The 27902-nt window shown below is 43.2% G+C and overlaps 1 protein-coding gene across 1 annotated transcript in view; it reads left to right on the plus strand.

The window, feature by feature from the left end:
• LOC124720039 (insulin-like growth factor 2 mRNA-binding protein 1) overlaps positions 1–27902 on the plus strand; it is an 858327-nt gene that overhangs the window by 176015 nt on the left and 654410 nt on the right. The window contains exon 2 of the mRNA XM_047245294.1: positions 1505–1568. Coding sequence (XP_047101250.1) covers positions 1505–1568 — 64 coding nt within the window. The remainder of the gene's footprint in view (positions 1–1504; positions 1569–27902) is intronic.

Here is a 27902-nt window from a genome sequence, read left to right on the forward strand (position 1 = left end):
GTTTTCCGTTGCCCAATAGTGTATATTATGCCGGTTTACGTTACCGCTGTTGGTGAATGACGCTTCGTCGCTAAATAGAACGCGTGGAAAAAAGTCTGTCATCGTCCCGTAATTTCTCTTGTGCCCAGTGACAGAACTGTACACGACGTTCAAAGTCGCCGCCATGCAATTCTTGGTGCATAGAAAGATGGTACGAGTGCAATCGACGTTGATATAGCTTTCTTAACACCGACGTTTTTGAGATTCCCGGTTTTCGCGCAATTTGTCTGCTACTGATGTGCGGATTAGCCGCGACGGCAGCTAAAACACCTACTCGGGCATCATCATTTGTTGCAGGTCGTGGTTGACGTTTCACATGTGGCTGAACATTTCCTGTTTCCTTAAATAACGTAACTATCCTGCGAACGGTCCGGACACTTGGATGATGTCGTCCAGGATACCGAGCAGCATACATAGCACACGCCCGTTGGGCATTTTGACCACAATAGCCATACATCAACACGATATCGACCTTTTCCGCAATTGGTAAACGGTCTGTGGGGTTCAGCTAAACTGATGGTTGTCCGACCTTTGGTTAACGTGATTCAGAAGAATAAAGACCTTCAGTTCGGCAACAATAACTTTATTGCGAGCGCGTATATGACGACGCCCGGCATGCATGGACTGATCGGAGTTACAAAGTTTGCTTCCGGTCACTACAGAAGGATCCTTAATCCTGGGAAAACTTCAGTAGTTATTGGAGGGAAAACAGTACTTGTCCACACAAGCCAGGAGGCACGGAACTACTAACTAACTCAAAAAACAAGGAATAATAATAATAAACAGAACGTATATAAAAGCTAGAAAACACAGCGCCTCTAGAGGCTGGGCGCGGAACTACACAAACGTCGTGTACAGTAATTACGACCGCACAGCACTGCACTGACACACACACACACACACACACACACACACACACACACACCGGCGAGCTTGAATTAGCGCGCGGCAGCGTCGCTACAGGTCCATTTTAACACGGATACTGTATCACGAAGCAAATACCGTCCGCACTGGCGGAATGTTACGTGATATCTCGTACTTATACGTTTGTGACTTACAGCGCCATCTGTCACAAAACGAAAAAAGAAGTGCAACTAAAACATTCATATTTCTTTACGTACTACACGAATATGTAATAAAAATGGGGGTTCCTATTTAAAAAACGCAGTTGATATCCGTTTGACCCATGGCAGCGCCATCCAGCGGGCCAACCATAGCGCCATCTGGTTTCCCCTTTGAAGCTAGACGAGTTTCGTTGTTTGAAGTTTTTTCGTTTGACGCTTATTTCGTGAGATACTTGGCCCGGTCACGATCAATGGACCACCCCGTATAGGCATTGCCAACCGCACCGCCGTATTCTACCTGTTTATGTATCCCTGTATTTGAATACGCATGTTTGTAGCAATTTGATGGCGCTTCAGTGTAGAATGTGGTTTTAGTGACGGACGTGTGTGGTGTGTTGCAGGCTACAACTTCCAGGGGTCGTCGCTGGTGGTGGAGCCTTCGGTAGCCGGCGGCGCCAAGAAGAGGTGAGCGGCGGCGAACGCATCTCCTTCTGTTCTCGTTGTTCAGTCCTTGCTGTTAATAAACTTCCTTCCTGCATGCCTTCTGGACAATAAAGACTGCTCGTTCTCTTGCCTTCATTGTTGTGCTTGTCTGCGGACGTTTTTCTCTTTATCTTTTTTTGTTATTTGTGTGTTTAAAGGAGGCTACACACGTAACTGCGTGCTTGACAAGCACACACGGTCAGGCGTTTTGCTCAACCGTACTAGAGTGTGTGCAATACGAGTAATGTACAAACTGCTCGATGCTCGATCGGATTTCAGTTATGTAAGCTTGCGCGAGCATACAGGGTACGCACGATTGAGCGTGTGTACTAATGCTAGGAAGTCATCTGTAGTGATCTGAAACATATCAGCCGCGAATCGCTGCAAGAATTCATTCCGGCACTACGAAAGTCAGGCTTTCCTGTGGAATATCACGATAAAAAGAAGTAGGGCTGATGCGTATGATCTTCTTCTTAAATATAAAGCAATTTACGAGGGTCACTCCAAAAGAAATGCACAATATTTTTTAAAAAATTAATCTTTTATTCTACATGAAACTTCCTGGCAGATTAAAACTGTGTGCCGGACCGAGACTCGAACTCGGGACCTTTGGCTTTCGCGGGCAAGTGCTGTGCCAACTGAGTTACCCAAGCACGACGCACGCCCTGTCCTCACTACAAAGTTCGCAGGAGAGCTTCTGTAAAGTTTGGAAGGTAGGAGACGAGGTACTGGCAGAAGTAAAGCTGTGAGGACGGGGTGTGAGACGTGTGTGGGTATCTCATTTTACAGAGTACTTGCCCGCGAAAGGCAAAGGTCCCGAGTTCGAGTCTCGGGCCGGCACACAGTTTTAATCCGCCAGGAAGTTTCATATCACCACACACTCCGCTACAGAGTGAAAATCTCAGTCTTTTATTCTACATGTTTGAAAGTTACAGTGTGTATATACATCCATTAGGAACTATATTTCTCCACATAATTTCCATCCCTCTCAACAGCCTTACGCCTTCTTGGAACCAGCGCCTGTATACCCGCACGGTAAAATTCTGGACCAACCTGTTTTAGCACAAGGGAGTCATCATCTTCAAACCTTGTTCCACGAAGAGAGTCTTTCAGTTTCCCAAAGACATGATAGTCACATGGAGCCAGTTTTTTGATCGCTTCCACGGGTTTTTGACTGACATGTGGCCGTGCATTGTCGTGCAACAGCAAAAAGTCCTGCTTTTGCCGATGTGGTGAACGCGACTCAGTCAGCTTGAAGTTTCTTCAGTGTCGTCACCTATGCATCAGAATTTGTGGTGGTTCCACTTGGCACGATGTCCACAATCAAGAGTCCTTCGGAATCGAAAAACACCGTAGCCATAACTTTTCCGGCACAAGGTGTGGTTTTGAATTTTTTTGTTCTTGGGTGAATTTGGATGATGCCACTCCACTGATTGCCTCTTCGTCTCTGGTGAAAAATGATGAAGCCACGTTTCATCACCTGTCACAATTCTTCCAAGAAATTCATCTCCACCATTCTCGTACTGTTCCAAAAGTTCGCTGCGTACCGTTTTTCTTGTTTCTTTGTGAGCCACTGTCAACATCCTGGGAACCCACCTGGCACAAACCTTTTTTAACGCCAACACTTTCAGTATTCTGCAAACACTTCCTTCCCCTATCCCAACGTAGCGTGACAATTCGTTCACTGTGATGCGTCTGTCAGCAGTCACCAACTCTCTGCACACTGTCTGGAGAGTATGTGCAGTACGAGGCCTGCCGCTGCGAGGACAGTCCTCAACATTGCCGTGCCCGCTTTCATCACGTAACCTCCTTGCCCACCGATTGACTGTACTGCGATCGACAGCAGCATATCCGTACACCTTTTTCAACCTCTTGTGGATGTTTCCCACTGTCTCGTTTTCACAGCACAGGAATTCTATGACAGCACGTTGCTTGTGACGAACGTGAAGTGTAGCAGCCATCTTGAAGACATGCTGTGACGGCGCCACTCACGGGAACAGGTTGAACTAAGTTTGAAAACAAGCGGGAAGGATGTATCTACACACTGTAAAACTTTCACACATGCAGAATAAATACTGTATTTTTACAAAAATAGTGTGCATTTGTTTTGGAATGACCCTCGTATCCTGCAGCATAGGAAGATGTAGTAATAAAAAAAGATCAGTTTACCGAGGACAAAATACTATGTTCTTGCTGCTGTTGTGGTCTTCACCCCTGAGACTGATTTCATGCAGCTCTCCGTGCCACTCTATCCTGTGCAAGCCTCTTTATCTTCGAGTAACTACTGCACCCTACATCCTTCTGAATCTATTATCTATTGGTCTTCCTGTACGATTTTTACCCTCCACGCTTTCTTCCAGTACTAAATTAGTAATCGCTTTGTGCCCCAAACGTGTCCTACCAACTGATCCCTTCTTCTAGTCAAGTTGTGCCAAAAATTCCCCTTCTTCCCAATTATATTAAAATACCTCCTCATCAATTGCGTCATCTACCCAATCTTCAGCATTCTTCTGTAGCACCACATTTCAAAAGCTTCTGTTCTCTTCTTGTCAACTATTTACCCTTCATGTTTCACTTACATACTTGGGTACACTCCAAAAAAATGGTTCAAATGGCTCTGAGCACTATGGGACTTAACATCTGTGGTCATCAGTCCCCTAGAACTTAGAACTTCTTAAACCCAACTAACCTAAGGACATCACACACATCCATGTCCGAGGCAGGATTCGAACCTGCGACCGTAGCAGTCGCGCGGTTCCGGACTGCGCGCCTAGGGGTACACTCCGTACAAATACTTTCAGAAAAGACTTTCTGACCCTTAAACTTATACGTGATGTTAAAAAAAAGTTTATCTTCTTCAGAAACGCTTTCATTGTCATAGCCATACATTCATATTCTCTCTACTTCGACCATCATCAGTTATTTTGCTTCCCAAATAGCAAAAGTCGTCTACTACTTTAAGTGTCTCATTTCCTAATCTAATTCCCTCATCATCACCAGACTTAATTCGACTACATTCCATTATCCTCGTTTTCGTTCATCTTATGCCCTCCTTTCAAGATACTGTCCACTCCGTTCAACTGCTTTTCCAGGTCCTTCGCTGTCTCTGGCAAAATAGCAATGGTGTCGGCAAACCTGAAGGTTCTTATTTCTTCTCCATGGATTTCAATTCCTACTACAAATTTTTCTTTTGTTTCTTTTGCTGCTGGCTCAGTACACAGACCGAACAACATCGGGGATAGGCTACACCCTGTTTCACTCCCTTCCCAACCACTGCTTCCCTTTCATGGCCCTCGACTCTTATAACTTCAAATGGTTCAAATGGCTCTGAGCACTATGGGACTCAACTGCTGTGGTCATCAGTCCCCTAGAACTTAGAACTACTTAAACCTAACTAACCTAAGGACATCACACACACCCATGCCCGAGGCAGGATTCGAACCTGCGACCGTAGCAGCAGCAGCGGCTCCGGACTGGAGCGCCTAGAACCGCACGGCCAGCGCGGCTCTTATAACGGTCATCTGGTTTCTGCACAAATTATAAATAGCCTTTCGTTCCCTGTATTTTGTCCCTGCCATCATCAGAATTTGAAAGTATTCCAGTCAACATTGTCAAAAGCTTTCTCTAAGTGTACAAATACCAGAAATTTAGGTTTGCCTTTCCTTAACCCATCTTCTAAGATAAGTCGTAGTATCAGTATTGCCTCGCGTGTTCCAACATTTCTACGGAATCCAAACTGATCTTCCCCGTGGTCGGCTTCTGCCAGTTTTTCCATTCGCCTGTAAAGAATTCGTGTCAGTATTTTGCACCCGTGACTTATTAAACTCGTAGTTCGGTGATATTCACACCTATTAGCACTCGCTTTGATTGGAATTGGAAGTACATATTATATTCTTCTAGAAGTCTGAGGGTATCTCGCTTGTCTCCTATACGAGTATCTTTGCTCACCGGAACAGTTTTGTTACGGCTGGCTCAAATTCTGTACGGAAAAGAAAAAAAGAATGATGTAAGGATATCAGTCCTAAAAGTAAAAGCATAAAAAAAAGCCTTCGTTCCGAAGAACACCTCTGCGCGATATTCTTCCATTTGGCGTCTGCTGTGGCAAGTAGAACGTTACTGTATGTATGTTTGCAGTTAGAAACAAATGAGCCAGTCGCAGCCAAAGGAACTTTCTTCCCATGTTTTCTATTAACGTAGTTAGCACAATGCGGAAAATTCGACCTCTCTGCAAATTCATTCGCTATCATGACCAATCATGCAAGGACATCGTCCTTCGACTTGACATATTTCGCGTAAGAAATGATGCTTGTACATGCATCCTTAAACCGTATGGAGTCATGAGCGATTTGTGCATGCTTGTGCAAAACGCATGATCATGCGTGCTTATCAGACATGCAGTTACGTGTGTAGACACCTTAGTGTTAAAATGTTGATTGTTGATGCTTGTTCGCAGTGAAATAACGCCACCCATTACTACACTGAACTGCCATAAGTCACGGGAAATGATTTTTTCCTTTATTGGCATTTGGCCATCGCCTCACGGCCATCCATAACGTTTAGGGAAAGGTTGTTATCGATGGTTCACCTACAGAAAATGTGTCATAAAATCCTAGGATATTGCGATAAATATTTTATGTTCAATGTACCTTGAACATCATCTTTTACATTTGACTATAGCGGAAACGGAAGTCATAAATATGCACTGTTAATGAAGTATTTGAAAAGTATTAACATGTGTCATCGGTCCAATCTGGTAGCCTGGTTTCCTTCATTGGAACAGGAAGTTCCCGTGAATGGGCTATAGTGTGATGGCTACACTCATCTAAATAACTATCAATGCATTTCATCCTTTTTTTTGTATCTAAAAGTGTTTTTGTCGGCATCTGAAACCGAATAATATGTGTTCATAACCAAGGAGGCTAAAAGTAGAAATGTCCCCTTCGAAGACAAAAACAGGAGTCACGTTTGACTATCAAAATGAAAAGCATTACTTAAATTTTGTTCATAGTGGCCTACTTAGCCTGAGATTACACAAAATTCGTGGTGGATCTTTCGAAGGAACTGCATCGCTGAATAATACTAGTCTGCGTCCAAAGGCACGTAACTTCATATTGCGAATACGACAAAATGACGTGAACTGCTTGTACTTTTCAGTGACGGCTCCAGAAATTTAATCGCCATTACCGTGTCACTATGACGTTTCATTCATGAGTACTAGTCAATTACAAGAACTTAATGCAAATCTTAACTTTTCATAGTTGCTTTGTGTCGCCTTGGAACAACTCTCCACTATGATAGCGAATCTCTGGCAACATTGGGTACACGAAGTAGCCGCTAGTGTGCGTCTGTTCACGGTATTCTCTGAGAAATCGAGCCGGCCCAACGTTAGCAACCTTTACTTCGTTAATTGCTATTTACAATAAATTAGGATTTGAATATGTGTTTGATACATGGCACCATTGTGAACAACTCATGAAGTAATTATACTATAATAATACAAAAGAACATAGCATATTAAGAAATATCTCCGTATCATCTACACATCTGAAGGGCCAAAGAAACTGGTACACCTGCCTAATATCGTATAGGGCCCCCGCGAGCACGCAGAAGTGCCGCAACCTGACGTGGCATGAACTCGAGTAATGAGTGAAGCAGTGCTGGAAGGGATTGACACCATGAATCTTGCAGGGGTGCCTACAAATCCGTAAGAGTGCGAGGGGGTGGAGATCTCTTCTGAACAGAACGTTTCAAGGCGTCCCGGATATGGCTCAATAATGTTCATGTATGGGGAGTTTGGTGGCCAACGGAAGTGTTTAAACTCAGAAGAGTGCTCCTGGAGGCAGTCTGTGGCAATTCTGGACGTGTGGGGTGTAGAATTGTCCTGCTGGAATTGACCAAGTCCGCCGGAATGCACAACGGACACGAATGGATGGAGGTGATCAGGCAGGACGCTTACGTACGTGTCACATGTCAGAGTCGTATCTAGACGTATCAGGGGCCCCATATCACTCCAACTGCACAAGCCCCAGAACATTACAGAGCCTCCACCAGCTTGAACGTTCCCCTGCTGACATGCAGAGTCCATAGATTCATGAGGTTTTCTCTATACCGGTACACGTCCATCCGGTCGATACAATTCGAACCGTGGCTCGCTAGACCAGGCAACGCGTTTCCAGTCATCAACAATCCAATGTCAATGTTGACAGGCCCAGGCGAGGCGTAAAGCTTTCTGTCGTGCAGCCATCAAGTGTACACGAGTGGGTCTTCGGCTCCGAAAGCCCATATCGATGATGTTTCATTGATTGATTCGCACGCTGACACTTGTTGATGGCCCAGCACTGCAATCTGCAGCAATTTGCGGAAGGGTTGCACTTCCGTCACATTGAACGATTCTCTTCAGTCGTCATTGGTCCCGTTCTTGCAGGATGTTTTTTTCCGGCCGCATCGATGTCGGAGATGTGATGTTTTACCGGATTCCTTATATTCACAGTGCACTCGTGAAATGATCGTGCGGGAAAATCCCCAATTCGTCCCTACCTCGGAGGTGCTGTGACCCATCGCTCGTGCGCCGATTATAACACCACGTTCAGACTCACTTAAATTTTGATAACCTGCCATTGTAGCAGCAGTAACCGATCTAACAACTGCGCCATACACTTGTCTTGATATATGCGTCGCCGACCGCAGCGCCATATTTTGCCTGTTTACATGTCTCTGTATTTTTGGATACGCATGCCTATACCAGTTTCTTTGGCGCTGCAGTGTATAAAGAATTGCTACTAAAAATAGCCGTACGAAGAAAAGCTACAAAGAGAAATGCATGAAACTTCCACGGACAACATCAACCATGCACGAAATATCAGCTCGTGCCGTAAGTAATTCACTGTGATTCTCGTGCCATCTAATGAAACTCAAAGTCAACAATTAATTGGTTAGTTGAGAGTACTGCCGCCCGTGGGCGGTAAACAGAAAAATGTGTGGTTGGCCACTGTGACCACCGCCCTTTCAAAGCATTTACATATGTTGTGGGTTACAATGATTCCCGCTCTTCAAAGAGTTAATGGCAGCTTCCAGTTTTTTTTTTCACTGCAAAAAGATGTCAGTAAAGACTCCATTTTGTTTTCCATATCGTGTACATTTCTTTCTAACGACTCACTCATTTCCCGCCAAGCGTCTAATCTTTTCAAATTGGTTTTTTAATTGGAGTTTGTAGGAGCCCACAAACATACCCATTTACGATAAAACTCTTATCAGCTTTAATACCCTCTCCACATTCCACTCCATACGTCGATATTTTCAAACAAAAAGTAGACACCCGTAGCGAGAGCAGGCATTACCTGCAGGAGCAACAGCGACTGTGCAAATTATTTCAGGACAGCCATAAGTCGAACTCACAAGGAGAGGTCCCTTGGATGGGCCTCGAATTTTTGTAACGATTAGTGTAGTATTGTACACTGAAGCCATTAAACGAAATGACCAAACAAAATTTAGTCTGCTAATCTAGAGCATTATAATGAACACCACGCTTCAGATTGCTGTCATAGCGTAAAGGATAGCATACTACCCGCGTAAACGGGAAGGTGGTAAAAAAATGGTTCAAATGGCTCTGAGCACTATGCGACTTAACTTCTGAGGTCATCAGTCGCCTAGAACTTAGAACTAATTAAACCTAACTAACCTAAGGACACCACACACACCCATGCCCGAGGCAGGATTCGAACATGCGACTGTAGCGGTCGCTCGGTTCAAGACTGTAGCGCCTAGAACCGCACGGCCACTCCGGCCGGCAGAAGGTGGTAGGCCCAAATTATTGACATTGCTGTAAGTCTTTTCCACCATTATTATTCTTTTGTTATTTGGTTCAAATTTAATGTTTTTGAACCATCTGATCCTTTGCCACGTCATTTTAACAATCGTATTAACCTTCTTATTTGTTATATTGTCTTCCTGTCATTCTTTTTTTCATTTGGAATCGTTGTCCATCTGGTTTTAAGTATTTTTTATTTATAAATTGTAATAATTAACAGTTTAAAAATAGCGATTAAGCGACTGGGCATCAAGAACGAAATCATGGTATTCATATTGGTTGTGCGACAATCACAGAAATTTATTTTTCGTTCCGAGATGTACATTTTTTGGTCTAACCGTCATACAAACACGTACAATACAAAGTGTTTTCGCTCCATGGACAAAATATAAATGCTACCCTTCTACATTAACATAGTTTCTCCATCAAGTTCGAAAAATTATTGACGTTACGAAGTACTGTCTTTTAATCACCCAACTTGGATCCATACCAGGCATACCTCAACATGTTTCGAAAGGCTGGAGCACAGAGGATCCAGTGAAAATTTACAAGTATTTTGATTACGTCTTCACCTTAAGCAATTTCGCCTTTATCTTGAAGTAATTCAGGTGCGCTCTGAAGCTTTTTTTTAAAAAATATGTCACTTGACGATAAAAATATACGTCACGTGGTTAACACAGAGAGAACACTTTGGACCAATAATTTTCACAGTACACGCAGCTTTTACAGCGATGTTCACAAATATGTCGCCGTATAATGTAACTACTCCATAAATCAACAAGAGGCGGCAGCATCACGAGGGTGTGGGAGGGTGACTTTTGGCAAGGGTCACACTCATTCAAAAACCACAGAACCCGAAGACGTTGCTGTGTCATGGCGAGTAAGTGCCGCCATTACAATAAGCACTGTCAACACCCAAATCCAGGACGCGTCTGAAGTGGGAACCATCGGCATCCTGGTCAGCGTCTGTTCACACAATGTGCGGCTGGTCATAATGCGCCAGGAACTAACAATCCCTGGTTCTAAACACCCAGTGGAAACACTGGACCAACTTGATTACAAGCAAGTAATAACAAGCAAGTAATAACAACATTACCCCAGGTGGTAACCAATCCACCCATCAACAGATGGCAACCAGGAATTCGGATTCTGGGGAACCTGGACTTACACGATTACACCAGAGAAAGTCGGAGCTCTCTGGCAAACTTCCACTTAAAACACCTACGTACATTGGAACCTTTAACATAAATACATTAATCCAACCAGGAAAACTTCTAAACCTTACAACAGAACTTGAAAAGCAAAAGATAGTAATACTAGCTTTACAGGAGACACGTTTTACAGATGAAGAAACATCAGATTATGGCAACTATCGCATCTTTAAGAGCAAGACGGATAAACGAATCGGAAGAGGAGCCCCCCATCTCGGGATGGCGTTTATCATACACAAGAGCGTGCTCAGCTCCATCAAGAAAGTTACTCCCGTAAATAATAGGATAATGACGATGCGCTTACAATGTGCCAACAAAACATACACAATGGTTAATGTTCATGCTCCCACAAACGGAGACAACAAGAAAAACCCCATAGAAACAGAAAAGTTCTGGGAAAATTTGGAGAATATAATGGCCAAGATTCCAAAAGATGATACAAAAGTTCTACTCGGCGATTTTAATGCCCAAATTGGTAGAGAGAAAATCCACCAAAAAACCGTAGGCAAGTATCCTGCACATAAATTTACCAATAAAAATGGTACAAGGCTCGTCGAACTATGTAAGCAGAATAACCTGAAGATAATGTCAACATCTCTAAGAAAATGTCCAAGAAAACAAAAGACATGGAGATCTCCTATACAACAAATTGGCGAGTTTCAAATAGATCATGTGGCGATTTCATACCCAGTACAAAAAGAAATTTACGACGTCCAAGTACGCAGAGGAGCAAACATTGATTCAGACCATTACCTAACTAGAATTAAAATCAAGTTTACAGCACGAAGAAGTCATCAGAAGAAAACAGAAATACAGAAATATGACACCAAGAAGATTAAAGAATCTAAAGTAAAAGAAGAATGGGAGAAGGAAAAGGCAAACACATGGGAAGAATTTCATTCTAACATCACGCGAATAGCTAAGGAAACTATTCCCTTGAAAAGGATATTCAAACACCCTTGGTGGGATTCAGACTGTGAAAATGCATTGGAAAGGAGAAAAAAGGCATTTCAAGAATATAACAGTAAAAAATCACAAGAAAGTCTACATTTATTTAACGAGGTTAGAAAACAGGTTTCAAAATCCATTAGGCAAGCAAAAAGGAAGTACACAAAGGCACAACTGGATGCCATAGAAGAAAATTTCCAAAACTATAATACAAGAGACTTCTACAGAACTTTCGCAGATAAAATACGAGGATATATCCCTCAAAATTTATGTTTCAGAAAACCTGATCGTAAATTAGCCCTAACAAACCAGGAAAACTGTCAAGTATTGGCTCAATATTTTTCTAACCTACTAAATTGCCCAGAACCTAGTTTAAGGTTTCCCAAAGAAATCAGTGCCAACGCTCAACCGGATTCATTACCACCAACACAGGAAGAAATCAAATGTCACATTAAAAACTTAAAAAATAATAGAACATCTGGCGAAGATGGCATTGTTGCAGAGCTATTAAAAAACCTAGGACCAAAGACGTTGCAAGAGCTCACAAAAATAATAACAAAAATATGGGAAACAGAAAAATTACCAGAGGATTGGAAATGTGCCCTTATTCACCCGTTACATAAAAAAGGAGACAGAACAAATGTCAATAACTACAGGGGAATCTCACTTTTACAAGTCACCTACAAAATTCTCTCAACATGCCTGCTGAAAAGAACACAAGAGCAGCTGGAACGCCAAATTGGTGATTATCAAGCAGGCTTTCGCCCCGGTCGCTCATGCATAGAACAAATATTTAATTTAAAGACAATATTAAAACACAAAGCAATTAGAAATGCCCCCATAATTTGTACATTTGTAGATTTTAAGAAAGCCTATGACTCAATTGACCGGCAATCTTTGTTTAACATTTTAGAGGAACTTGGACTTGACTCCAAAACACTAAGGCTTATCAAAGAATCACTGACAGACACTGTATCTAAAGTTAAATTCAGGGGAGAAATCTCTGAACCTTTTCTCATAAAAACTGGAGTACGTCAAGGTGACGGGCTATCTCCACTTCTGTTTAATATAGTCCTGGATAAAGTCATTAAGGAATGGGAAAAAGAATTAAAAAATCAATCCTACTGGAAACCAATCCATCTTGGTAGAACCAAAGACAACGTGGAGATATCTTGTTTAGCATTCGCGGACGACTTGGCCATACTTGCAGATGATGAAGAAATCGCCACCAAACAAATAGAGATCCTTAAGGAATGCGCGGATAAAGTAGGTTTACAAATTTCGTTTCAAAAGACAGAATTTTTCTGTATGAAATTCCATATACACAGTTTGAACACAAAATATGGAAAAATAAATAGAGTAAAACATTTTAAATATCTAGGTGAAATTTTGGAGCCAACCGGAGGAGAGAAAGTTGCACAGAAGATCAGACAACAGAAAATGAAGAGAGCATATGGTATGACACATGAAATATACAATAAAAAATGCATCTCCTCGAACACAAAAATCAGACACTACTGCGCAGTAATTAAGCCAGCAGCACTATATGCTAGTGAAACGCTCACACTTCACACAAAATGTGATTTAGAAAAAATACTAAAAGAAGAACGCAAAATTATGAGAAAGATTTTAGGTCCAAAATTAACAGAAGAAGGATACCGGATACAATCAAGAAGAACCACAGAAACTATATCAAACCTGGCAGCAGACATAAGAAGGCGAAGATTAAAATCTTATGGACATGTCACTAGACTTCCCCCCACACGACTCACCAACAGTATTCTCACTTACATAGAAAAAGTCAAATCAACAACACCATGGAGTAGCCAAGTAAAATTAGATTTACAAAAAGCAAATATTGAACTTAAAGATGTCAAAGATAGAAAAACTTTTAGAAATAAGGTGGAAAAGTGGATTGTATTGTCGGAGAAGGAAGCACTAAAGAGACCAGGAACAAAATGGACAGAAGAAAGAAAAAGAAAACATGGAGAACGAATGAAAGAAGTATGGAAGAAACGACGTCAGAAAGCTTTGCGTGATCCTTCTGGGTCCATTCGCGATAAGTAAGTAAGTATATATATATATATATATACAGAGGGTGTTACAAAAAGGTATGGCCAAACTTTCAGGAAACATTCCTCACACACAAAGAAAGAAAATATGTTATGTGGACATGTGTCCAGAAACGCTTAATTTCCGTGTTAGAGCTCATTTTAGTTTCGTCAGTATGTACTGTACTTCCTCGATTCACCGCCAGTTGGCCCAATTGAAGGAAGGTAATGTTGACTTCGGTGCTTGTGTTGACATGCGACTCATTGCTCTACAGTACTAGCATCGAGCACATCAGTACGTAGCATCAACAGGTTAGTGTTCATCACGAACGTGGTTTTGCAGTCAGTGCAATGTTTACAAATGCGGAGTTGGCAGATGCCCATTTGATGTACGGATTAGCACGGGGCAATAACCGTGGCGCGGTACGTTTGTATCGAGACAGACTTCCAGAACGGAGGTGTCCCGACAGGAAGACGTTCGAAGCAATTGATCGGCGTCTTAGGGAGCACGGAACATTCCAGCCTATGACTCGCGACTAGGGAAAACCTAGAACGACGAGGACACCTGCAATGGACGAGGCAATTCTTCGTGCAGTTGACGATAACCCTAATGTCAGCGTCAGAGAAGTTGCTGCTGTACAAGGTAACGTTGACCACGTCACTGTATTGAGAGTGCTACGGGAGAACCAGTTGTTTCCGTACCACGTAAAGCGTGTGCAGGCACTATCAGCAGCTGATTGGCCTCCACGGGTACACTTCTGCGAATGGTTCATCCGAAAATGTGTCAATCCTCGTTTCAGTGCAAATGTTCTCTTTACGGATGAGGCTTCATTCCAACGTGATCAAATTGTAAATTTTCACAGTCAACATGTGTGGGCTGACGAGAATCCGCACGCAATTGTGCAATCACGTCATCAACACAGATTTTCTGTGAACGTCTGGGCAGGCATTGTTGGTGATGTCTCGATTGGGCCCCATGGTCTTCCACCTACGCTCAATGGAACACGTTATCATGATTTCATACGGGATACTCTACCTGTGTTGCTAGTACATGTGCCTTTAGAAATACGACACAACATGTGGTTCATGCACGATGGAGCTCCTGCACATTTCAGTCGAAGTGTTCGTACACTTCTCAACAACAGATTCGGTGACCGATGGATTGGTAGAGGCGGACCAGTTCCATGGCCTCCACGCTCTCCTAACCTCAACCCTCTTGACTTTCATTTGAAAGCTCTTGTCTACGCAACCCCGGTACCGAATGTAGAGAGTCTTCGTGTTCGTATTGTGGACGGCTATGATACAATACGCCATTCTCCAGGGCTGCATCAGCGCATCAGGGATTCCGTGGGACGGAGGGTGGATGCACGTATCCTCGCTAACGGAGGACATTTTGAACATTTCCTGTAACACAGTGTTTGAAGTCACGCTGGTACGTTCTGTTGCTGTGTGTTTCCATTCCATGATTAATGTGATTTTTTAAGAGAAGTAATAAAATGAGCTCTAACATGGAAAGTAAGCGTTTCCGGACACATGTCCACATAACATATTTTCTTTCTTTGTGTGTGGGGAATGTTTCCTGAAAGTTTGGCCGTACCTTTTTGTAATTCTTTGACGCGTGGTTTCATTACAGACTGCACATATAGGCTGTACAGTTCTTTCGTTAATTTTCCTAATTTTGAGCAGGTGACGACCACACTCCGTATTCTAACTCCAAACGGTCAATTTCTTAGAAAACCTAGGTTCGAATTTATTTCCGACTTCCTGCCTACATAAGAACACGCATGGTAGCGATTCACCAGTGAATATCGAAGAATTTTGTGCTGCATGTGAATGTGTTGCTTTCGCCAAAGTTTTCTTTTGCACATATACTGTCTTTGATCCCTGAAATTCCAGTGATCGATATGTTAATTTGTAATTGCAACCCATTTGATCCGTATCAGTGACAAGGTCTGGACTGTAATTCTAATGTTTCTTCATGTGTTGTGACGTCATTTTCACTAGCGAATTTAGTCACTTTTCTCTAACCTATTCTCTGTTTTATTTTAAAATTGTTTGCCCTTTCCCACTTGAAAAGAATTAAAAGTTTTCCGATAGGTGAGGAACGGAGATAGCGATCGCCCATTGTTGAAGTGTACACATTGTCACTTGTTCGTATCACATCCAAGTATCCTTAAATTTTTCAAATGTTTCCGTATCAATTAGACACAGCGTACGGAATTTAGTTCCTCTACGTTTTACACCATGTTTCCATTTCCTCAAGTATTCTTTTCTGTGCATACTAGAGATACCACTTTGTTGGATACTTTTCAGTGAGTAATTGGGATAGGCTTCGGCGAAGGCAACCTTTTTTGTTTTGTATTTTAATGGAATGGATGTCGGTGTCCATCGTCGAGCAAACATTGCAAAAAACAAATTTTTTCATGTTGATAGCGGATGAAAAAAATCGAAAATTAACAGATAGTAGCATGGAATGGGTTACCTCATCATAAAATCCCTCTTTTTGAGCGTCTCTGTTTAAAATGAGGTCCTCGTCCTGAACAATAATCGCTTCCTCTGCGATTTGTTCGCCTATCGCTATGGCGTTTGCATTTATAAGATCAGAAGGGTTTTCAGAAAAAAGAAATCGCTCCTCGTAAATAAATAATGCATAGCGTAAGGCATTCGTGCAATTTCTCCTCATTTCTTCGTCAAATACCACCTTTGTTTCATCGTGACATTTGCTGGCTGATGAAATTGCGTTGTCGCACATTTTAAATGCCGCACTCACACACACACACACACACACACACACATATATATATATATATATATATATATATATATATATATATATAGAACAAATGCAAGAGGAAAACGCAAAACAAGAAACAAAAAAAAGGAACCAATTTGTCTTGGGCAACAGCAAATCCACCAATGACTTTGAGCCCAATGGAGCAATGAAAACAAATGAAAAAGTTAATCTGTGGTTAAAATGACGTAACAAAGGATTAGAAATTTTAAGAACATCACATTTGAACCAAATAACGGCAGAAAACCAATAATGGGTGTCATGTCGATAAAAATTTAAAAAGAACTTGAAGAAATGTAGCAGGACTCGAACCCACTACCAGCCGTTTACAAGTCTAATATGCTATCCATTACGCTACAACAAGAAGCGGAAAATTGGGGTTCATTATAATGCTCTAGAGTAGCAGTCTAAGTTTTATTTTTCGTCCTGTGCTCGTAAACGAGGACCCACCAGGGTGAATGGCTTCAGGACGTGTTACCTGGGATCCTGACACATCACCATCGGTGATTGCAAAAATTCAATCCCATCACTGGGGACCTCTCTTTGTCAGTATGTTTTATTAACCAGTTTTCCTCTGTAATAGCCAACTACTGTACTTTAACCTTTACATTCCAGAGACTCTGACGATGCTCTTGTTAAATTAAAGAGGAAACCGGTCAATAGGACATACTAAGTGTGCCTTGTGGCTGTCCTGAGAACCTAAAGACACAGTCGTTCTAGAGATCCAACAAATTACTACTGAAGCAACGAACATTCGTCCCGACTTCGAGGGTCCCAAGGCCAACACCGCCAACGCTTTGATGTTTCCAGCAGCAGGCCGAACCACAACCCAGGCCAACAGCTTCTTTGACTGCGATTTGCCGCACGTACACACTAAGCAAATATAGGCGCAAGAAGTGGTTTGCTGTCGTTCGTTGTCTTAGTATGCACGCGGCTTAAGGAACTGGTTCGTGAACACAAGGGAAAATCTTAGACAAAATTGCGAGTTTTCTTAAAAGCGTAGCTCAAAGATTTGTAAACCCATATCTTTTAGGGATCTTTTGGAAACAATGTATTGAACGAACCAAGTTTTCGGTCTCACATTTTTTTCGAAATTGTATTTTGTGTTGCAAGTGAAATAAAGCATGTTAATTATTTATCTACAGCATAGGCACATATCTCTCGAAATAAAAATAAAGTAGTAGCGTGATTTTTCTCGAAGTTCTTTACACTATTTCTTTAAATGAAGTTTTTTAAAAAATATCGCTGGCATTAGTTATTGTACAAACTTTTTAAAAATAATGATTATCAAAAATTTCGGTAATTAAACTATAGTTTTCACTTTAAAAATCTTTAATTTTCAAAATTACATCATAAGAATAGCCTGTTTTTTTTTTTTTTTTAGTGAAATATGTTTTAGGACAGTACACAAAATTTAAGGCGTCTTGTCTCTAGCATTTTTTCATCAGAGCGTACCAGAACAGCAAAAAATTGAACTTCTGGGAAGTTCCAGTTAAAGTTAAAGCTTGTTTTTCTACGTACCTGCATTCACTAATGCATTCCAGATTCATATTTATCTTGTTTATGGTGTTGTTCTCCCTCTCTTTTCTTTTTCAGAATACTTCTTCTTGTTCTTGCTTCTTTGGTGGCTTCCAAAACCGATTTCTTTCCTTGGAAGAATCTCCTGCGGTCAATGGCAATTAAAGTTCTTTGGATGTTTAGTCACAAGGCATTCCTATCAATTCCTGTAGACTTAAACCTTGACAGTGCACCAGCGATGAAACATAGCAGAAAATCCAGCAAACCTATTTTCAAAGTGTTTAGTCCTACCACATCAGGTTTTGCAACCCGTTCCCGTGCGCAGTTGTAAAAACTCTCATTTGCATTTTGACTCCTACCACGTTCTTCCATAATAAACTTGTGTTACTGAGACATTAGAGACTAAAAAGTCATAAAGACAAACAAGTGAGAGAACAAAATTCTAGCCGGCCGGTGTGGCTCAGCGGTTCTAGGTGCTTCAGTCTGGAACCGCGAGACCGCTACGGTCGCAGGTTGGAATCCTGCCTCGGGCATGGACGTGTGTGATGTCCTTAGGTTAGTTAGGTTTAAGTAGTTCTAAGTTCTAGGTGACTGATGACCACAGATGTTAAGACCCATAGTGCTCAGAGCCATTTGAACCATTTTTTATAAGAACTTCCTACTGCACTTCACAACAGCAGAAAAGCGACTATCAACAAAGACTTCCCGCCCAGGCTTTCCACGTCTGACGTCACAAATGAAACGCCTCATATTTGGCCAACGCAGGTAGCGCGCAGCGAACCTTACAAGAAAAATAGCACCGGACCTATCCCGGAAATCTTACAAGGTTCCTAGCAAGGTAGTCCGCTAGCAGACGACGGAGCCCGCAAGGTAGCCGTCGCGCGAGCCAGCAAGGAAACCTACCGCGAATCTTGCTCCGTGTTAGACGGGCTTAACACACGGCGGCTTAACGGCCGCTCGCGCAGCAGGCGCCAGCAGAGATGTCAAGCGCTGCGTGCCGCTCACCCTACTTTAAGGGGGGTGGGATGCCAGACGCGTCGTCTTGGAGCAGGAGGGGCACCACACGACATTTTAATTTCCACTGTCTATCCTTTTACAAATAAATTCCTAAAATAATCATCTTGCGATGTTCCAGTTCTTCTTATTTATTTCCGTGCGTGCTACGAAATAGGAAGAAGAATTCCGTCTTATGCAAGACACCTTTCTGTCTGTTTTGTTTCACCCAGACATGTTTCATCACTTTTTGTCCTGTGGTTCTTTTTTATTTTCTAACTCACGTGATACTACTGGACAAGTAGAGGGGGCACCCAAAAGAAACCGGAGTGTTGTCATAAAAAATTTAGTGATGAAGCTTTTTACAAAATTACTTCAGTCACCTTCAATAAGAGTCGAGGGACATGAAAGGGAAGCAGTGGTTGCGAAGGGAGTAAGACAGGGTTGTAGGCTCTCCCCGATGTTGTTCAATCTGTATATTGAGCAAGCAGTAAAGGAAACAAAAGAAAAATTCGGAGTAGGTATTAAAATTCATGGAGAAGAAATAAAAACTTTGAGGTTCGCCGATGACATTGTAATTCTGTCAGAGTCAGCAAAGGACTTGGAAGAGCAGTTGAATGGAATGGACAGTGTCTTGAAAGGAGGATGTAAGATGAACATCAACAAAAGCAAAACAAGGATAATGGAATGTAGTCTAATTAAGTCGGGTGATGCTGAGGGAATTAGATTAGGAAATGAGGCACTTAAAGTAGTAAAGGAGTTTTGCTATTTGGGGAGCAAAATAACTGATGATGGTCGAAGTAGAGAGGATATAAAATGCAGGCTGGCAATGGCAAGGAAAGGGTTTCTGAAGAAGAGAAATTTGTTAACATCCAGTCAGGAAGTCATTTCTGAAAGTATTCGTATGGAGTGTAGCCATGTATGGAAGTGAAACATGGACGATAAATAGTTTGGACAAGAAGAGAATAGAAGCTTTCGAAATGTGGTGCTACAGAAGAATGCTGAAGATTAGATGGGTAGATCACATAACTAATGAGGAAGTATTGAATAGGATTGGGGAGAAGAGAAGTTTGTGGCACAACTTGACCAGAAGAAGGGGTCGGTTGGTAGGACATGTTCTGAGGCATCAAGGGATCACCAATTTAGTATTGGAGGGCAGCGTGGAGGGTAAAAATCGTAGAGGGAGACCAAGAGATGAATACACTAAGCAGATTCAGAAGGATGTAGGTTGTAGTAGGTACTGGGAGATGAAAAAGCTTGCACAGGATAGAGTAGCATGGAGAGCTGCATCAAACCAGTCTCAGGACTGAAGACCACAACAACAACAACAACCTTCAAAATACTTTCCATTACAAAAAATGGTTCAAATGGCTCTGAGCACTATGGGACTTAACTTCTGAGGTCATTAGTCCCCTAGAACTTAGAATTACTTAAACCTAACCAACCTAAGGACATCATACACATCCATGCCCGAGGCAGGATTCGAACCTGCGACTGTGGCGCGGTTCCAGACTGATTTCCATTACATGCGATGCACTTGTCAAATCTCTTTTCCCACTGTTGGAAGCATGTTTGGAACTCTTCAAGTTTGATATTGTCCAGTGCCCTTTGCGAAGCTGTTTTTACCGCCGCCACATCGTCATAACGCTCCCGTTTTAGCGTTTTTTCATTCGTGGAAACAGGAAAAAGTCTCACGGGGCTAGGTCCGGCGAATACGGAGCGTGGGGAACGACAGACCACCTCTGAGATGCCGAATAGTGGGCCGTGTGTGCTGGAGCGTTGTCGTGATGCAGAAACCAGTCACCTGATCTGGCGTTTCCTCCTCACATCCTCTCGCAGACGCCTTAAAACATCCAAGAAAAAGTGCTGGTTAACAGTCTGGCCAGGGGGTACGAATTCCCGATGCACAATTCCACGAACATCAACAAAGACAATGATCATCGTCTTCACATTTGACCTCACTTGCCTTGCTGTTTTTGGTCTGGGAGAGTTGGGAGTCCTCCACTGGCTTGACGCTTGCTTGGTTTCTGGGTCATACCCGTAACACCAACTCTCATCACCTGCAATGACTTTGCTCAAGAAGTTTGGACCACGTGCAATCTCTGTTTTCAAGTCCTGACACACATTTATGCGGATGGTTTTTTGCTCCTGTGTGAGAAGGCGCGGAACAAATTTAGCAGCAACGCGTCTCGTGTGCAAATCCTCACTCAAAATCCGCTGGCACGAGCCCCATCTGATTCCTGTCTCTGCTCAAATTTGGTCGATCATTTTGGCGACGATCCTCGTCGATCTCTTGGCGGACCTTTTCAATGTTCTCCTCATTTCGCGATGTTGGAGGGCGTCCAGCATGAGCTTGGTCTTCAACACACATCTCACCAACCGCTCGAAAACCTGTGTGCGGCTCATAGCGTCCTCCTGGAAAGCTTCCTGAAGCATTTGGTGTGTCTCCGTTGCAGTTTTTTTAAAGCAGGAAACAAAATTTCACACACACTCTTTGTTCTTTTAAAGTTGCCGTAACGACTTCGCAGAGGTAACCCGCCAACAGTCAGAGAAACACAATACCACACTTGCACTTTCAGCTCTACACTGACGCCGTCTGCACAGCTGTTTCATGAAGGACTCTACTAACACCATCTAGCGTGAGAACTCTGCACTACGTCCACGAGTGGCAGCGCCCTGGAGTACGGTTTCTTTTGGGTCCCCCCTCGTATTCTGCTACACAATCTACAACTTCTCATGGTTTTGATATTGTGGTGCTTTCTCATATGTTGTTGGCGAAGTGAATAGGCAGATTTCGTGACCTATGGTCGCTTGACACTGCACTTTCTCCGATTTATCAAAACATAGGCAGAGCTTTTGCGGCGTGACGTGATGATGTTAATTTCTCTATTAATGTTCGGTTTAGGATCGTCCATTGTGCGAGGATTGTCAGCACGCATTTCCGTAAGTAAAAATCACAAAATCACATGATGGTAAGTCCGGGGACCTTGGGGGGCCATAGCCATCTACTGACAATTCTGTCTTCGGGAAAGACACTGGTGAGGTTGGCCATACTATGGTTGGATGTGCGAGAGCTTGCTCCATCTTGTAGGAATAGCGAATACAGCTGCCGGCCGATGTGGCCAAGCGGTTCTAGGCGCTACAGTCTGGAACCGCGCGACCGCTACGGTCGCAGGTTCGAATCCTGCCTCGGGCATGGACGTGTGTGATATCCTTAGGATAGTTAAGTAGTTCTAAGTTCTAGGGCACTGATGACTCAGATGTTAAGTCCCATAGTGCTCAGAGCCATTTGATTTTTACTGAATACAGCTTCTCCGCATCTGTTAATTCTGCATAGGTCGAGTCAAAGATCTCTTGATATTTGGCACATGGCCGAGCTGTCCTAGGCGCTACAGTATGGAACCGCGCGACCGCTACGGTCGCAGGTTCGAATCCTGCCACGGGCATGGATGTGTGTGATGTCCTTAGGTTAGTTAGGTTTAAGTAGTTCTAAGTTCTAGGGGACTGATGACCATAGATGTTAAGTCCCATAGTGCTCAGAGCCACTTGAACCCTCAAATGAAGAGCACTCTTTCTGCCACCATCTCCCACACTTAATGCTCTGGATCCAGCCTCTGGAAATGCCAAAATATACGTTCGGTACTCACAGCTTTCAGTCATTTCCTTAAAGCAAACTCCTTCGTACCAACAGCAGCGGCAACCTTTTTTCTTTCTACATTTTAATTCGTCGTCTAGCCTCATTGAGCTTCCTGCCCGACTTTCATACTTGAAATCATCCTGAAACAAAACCTGTCCTTCGGTCACCATAACGCACTCAAGACGTTCACATTCGCAGTTGTGTCCTATAGAGAGACCGAGCGAGGTGACGCATTCGGGAGGATGAAGGTTCAAATCCGCGTCCAGCCATCCTGATTTAGCGCCCCCTCATTTCCCTAAATCGCTTCAGGCAAATTCCGGGATGGTTCTGTGAAACGGCACGGGCGGCTTCCATCCTCATCCTTCGGCAATCCGATTGGACCGACGACCTCGCTGTTGTCCCCTCCTCCAAATCAACCAACGCAAGAGACAACGCACGCTCTCTTTGGGGACACTATATGCGCGTTCTTTCGTACGAAGTCAACAGAAGGCAGCATACGTCACATTTACAAAACACGTGGATGCGGTATGGTGGATTGCAAGCCAGCTTTTCAAAATGACTATTGCTCGTTCAAACGGCTCTGAGCACTATGGGACTTAACTTCTGAGGTCATCAGTCCCCTAGAACTTACAAGGGAACCTCCCCATCGCACCCGCTCAGTTTTAGGTATAAGTTGACACAGTAGATAAGCCTTGAAAAACTGATCACAGATCAATCGAGAAAACAGGAAGAAGTTGTGTGCAACTATGAAAAAAATAAGCAAAATATACAAACTGAGTAGTCCATGTGCAAGATATGCAACATCAATGATGATCTAAACTCAGGAGCGCCGTGGTCCCGTGGTTAGCGTGAGCAGCTGCGGAACGGGAGGTCCTTGTTTCAAGTCTTCCCTGGTGTAAAAATTTTAATTTTTTATTTTCATACAATTATTACCTGTCCGTCCGTCCGCCCGATGCGAGGTAACTGCGCCGTAGTGTGGGGACGCTACACCTAAACAAACATCGAAACAAAACATATGTTTTGACAGGTCACAGGGAAAACGGTGCGACTTTGAAACTGTTGCATTCATTTGTTGCAGTTTATGTGACAAACTCTTATGTTTTCATCACTTTTTTGGGAGTGATTATCACATCCACAAGAGAACCTAAATCGGGCAAGGTAGAAGAATCTTTTTACCCATTCGCCAAGTGTACAAGTTAGGTGGGTCGACAACATATTCCTGTCATGTGACGCACATGCCGTCACCAGTGTCGTATAGAATATATCAGACGTGTTTTCCTGTGGAGGAATCGGTTGACCTATGACCGTGCGTCAAATGTTTTCGGTTCCCATTGGAGAGGCACGTCCTTTCGTCTACTAATCGCACTGTTTTGCGGTGCGGTCGCAAAACACAGACACTAAACTTATTACAGTGAACAGAGACGTCAATGAACGAATGGACAGATCATAACTTTGCGAAAATAAAGCAAGTAAATTTTTCACTCGAGAGAAGACTTGAACCAAAGACTTCTCGTTCCGCAGCTGCTCACGCTAACCACGGGACCACGGCGCTCCTGAACTTACATTCTCAATGATGTTGCCTATCTTGCGCATGGACTACTCAGTTAGTATATTTTGCTTTTGTTTTTCATAGTTCCATACAACCTCTTCCTGTTTTCTCGATTGGTCTGTGTTCAGTTTTTCAAGGCCTACCCACTGTGCCAACATATAACTAAATCTGAGGGGGGTGCGATGGGGAGGCTCCCTTGTTAGAACTACTTAAACCTAACTAATCTAAGGACATCACACACTTCCATGCCCGAGGCAGGATTCGAACCTGCGGCCGTAGCAGTCTCGCGGTTCCAGACTGAGGCGCCTAGAACCGCTCGGCCACACCGGCCGGCTATTGCTCGTGTGTTCTCTGTATAGCTTATGCAACAGAGTTTGAAAACTGCATCAAGAAGGATGAAAAGTGATTCTTACACTCGCACAACTTCTGTGAGGTGTTTCAGATACCACTTTGAACACAATTACGTCATTGGCGAACTGATCAGATTAGTCAAATGTCAGGAACACAAACTGCGCTCTCTTTGGGACTGCGCATTCTTTGGTACATTTACCCCAGTTAGTAGACCCTGCTATTTGGGTGCAACAATATCGTTGTTCCGGGAGCGTCGAATGCTAATGGACGCCTAGCGTACGCGGAAAGTGCCAGCCAACATTTTGTCTCTTAACTAAAGTCGTCCGCTTGGCGTGATCTATCGCTTCTGGCATTTTATGAAAACATTTTGAAGTACCCCTTATATAAATGACCTGGTGGATAACGACGGTGTCCGAGCGGTTCTAGGCACTACAGTCTGGAACCGCGCGACCGCTACGGTCGCAGGTTCGAATCCTGCCTCGGGAATGGATGTGTGTGATGTCCTTAGGTTAGTTAGGTTTAAGTAGTTTTACGTTCTAGGGGACTGATAACCTTAGGTTAAGTCCCATAGTGCTCAAAGCTATTTGAACCATTTTTAATAACGACGGAAGTTCAGTGATCCTTTTGCAGATTATGTGGTTGTCTACAGAGAAATCGCAACACTACAAAACAGTAGCGAAATGCAGGATGACTTGCACAGAATCGGTATAAACAAACGTAACCTGTTGCGCAAAACAGTTAGAAAGACTCGTTATCTTCTGATACACGATTGCGGAAAAATGACAGGAAGTTGTCATATCTGTAAAATGTCTAAGACTACGCGTACGCCGCGCGGGATTAGCCGAGAGGTCTCAGGCGCTGCAGTCATGGACTGTGCGACTGGTCCCGGCGGAGGTTCGAGTCCTCCCTCGGGCATGGGTTTGTGTGTGTTTGTCCTTAGGATAATTTAGGTTAAGTAGTGTGTAAGCTTAGGGACTGATGACCTTAGCAGTTAAGTCCCATAAGATCTCACACACATTAGAACATTCTTGAACTACGCGTACGGAGTTATTTAAAATGGAACGATGATACCGGGTGTCCAGACAGTAAGGACGAATCTAAATTTTGCGCCATTTTACCATATGACACTTGGCAGCCGTGGTTTTTTCATGTTTTCGACCTATCCCATCAGAAGCCTGGTGGCTTTTGTGTGGTGAGCATTGTTGTTTGATGTTTATTTTCGTCACGGAGCAGATGACAACTGAGCAAACGTATCCAAGTGATAAAAAGTAATTACAAAAAGAGTGAAACTCCCATGGCAGCCGTTCGTAACGCGGCTCCCCCTGTCGGAGGTTGAGTCCTCCCTCAAAATGGTTCAAATGGCTCTGAGCACTATGGGACTTGACATCTAAGGTCATCAGTCTCCTAGAACTTAGAACTACTTAAACCTAACTAACCTAAGGACATCACACAACACCCAGCCATCACGAGGCAGAGAAAATCCCGGACCCCGCCGGGAATCGAACCCGGGAATCCGGGCGTGGGAAGCGAGAACGCTACCGCACGACCACGAGATGCGGGCAGTCCTCCCTCGGTCATGGGCGTGTGTGTCGCCCTTAGCGTAAGTTAGTTTAAGTTAGATTTAATAGTGAGAATGCTTAAGGGTCGATAACCTCAGCAGTTTGGTCCGATAAAACCTTACCACAAATTTCCAAATTTTTTTGCGTTCGTTAATTGCCTGTGACATTAGGACGCAATGTTGCTCCAACCGAATCATCAGTTCGGAAGTTGATCCGGAAGTTTGAGACCACGGTTTGTGTTTCAAACGTTAAGAAAACAGGACGACCGCATTCTTTTCGAGCACAAGAAAACATTGCTGTCGTGAATGACAATGTGACCGTAAACCCCAAAAAATTTGTCACCAAGTTCGCTGCGTGAGATCGTTTTAAAAGATCTGAAAATGCACGCGTACAAGATTCAACTTACACAAGAGTTGCAGCCTGCAGATCATGGAAGACACATCGACTTATGCAGTGGGTATTGACTCGACAAGCTTAGAACGAGAACTTCACAAGAAGAATAATCTTCTGATATGAGGCGCACTTCCACCTCAGTGGGTACCTCAATAAGCAGAGCTGCAGAAATTGGGGTAACGAAAATCCGCGAGTGATTGTGGAAGATGAGATGCGTCCACAATGGATGACTGTGTCGTGTGGGTTCTGGAAAGAGGAGTGATTGTCTTTTACTTTTTTGAATATGTTGATGAACGCCGACTGTTACCGAAACATGCTTTCTAATTCGTTTTTCTCTCTTATTGATGAAAATGACGATTTTTGATTTCTAGAAGATGGTGCGCCTTTCCGCGCATCCCGTAAAACGATGGCTCTGCTAAATGAAAAGTTTCTTCAAAAAATTATCTCTTTGCGTGGCAACCAGGAATGGCCAGTCAGATCATGCGAACTTATGCCTTGTGAATTTTTTATCAAGTCAAAAGTGTTGCGGACTGGCAAGACAGCCAATCCACAGTGACGGGTAACCGAAAGGCACGCGCTTAAACTCACGCAGGCTGGCGTGAGGTCTGAAACAGGATACGTAATGAATGCTATTAAGAAAAGTACGTAGCTGCTGGAATACTTAACTTTAATCTACAATTGGTGAACATTGGTCTTGTTACTGTACATGCTTCATTAGATACATAGCAAAGGATAAATGGCGCCTTGCTAGGTCGTAGCAATTGACTTAGCTGAAGGCTATGCTAACTATCGTCTCGGCAAATGAGAGCGTAATTCTCAGTGAACCTTTCCTAGCAAAGTCGGCTGTACAACTGGGGCGAGTGCCAGTAAGTCTCTCTAGACCTGCCGTGTGGTGGCGCTCGGTCTGCTATCACTGACAGTGGCGACACGCGGGTCCGGCGTATACTAATGGACCGCGGCCGATTTAAAGGCTACCACCTAGCAAGTGTGGTGTCTGGCGGTGACACCACAAAAAAGCGTACGTGAACAAACCATAGACAATATCACAACTGAAGGATTAAATTAAGAGGGTTATTAACGGCATCCCACCAGGTGTTTGTGAATGCGTCATCGAGAACTTCAGTGAACGCAATGCTCGTGGCCTTCTGGGGTATATGGAGGATAAAATTTTTTGTACATAAATGGGAGAAGCAACTTAAATGTGTTTTGTAAAAAACATTACATTTTCAATAAATTATGTATGCCCTATAACACGTTAACATTCGTCCCTACTTCCCAGACACCCTCAATGAAACCAATTGAGTACCAGACGACTGACTGTAATTAATATCGTCGGTGGCTTCAGTATTCAACATTACGGTGGAATCCCTGCAGTATGCTTTTGAATTACACACAACTCGCTCAGAAAAATTACCCTATGTTTTAGTTAAAAATTTTCATCACTCTTGTTTGTAATTAGAATACTTTGCCACGTGAGAGCGAGTACATTTCATGCTTTCCATCTGGTT

The sequence above is a fragment of the Schistocerca piceifrons genome, chromosome 11 (assembly GCF_021461385.2).
Source record: "Schistocerca piceifrons isolate TAMUIC-IGC-003096 chromosome 11, iqSchPice1.1, whole genome shotgun sequence".
Lineage (NCBI taxonomy): Eukaryota > Metazoa > Arthropoda > Insecta > Orthoptera > Acrididae > Schistocerca > Schistocerca piceifrons.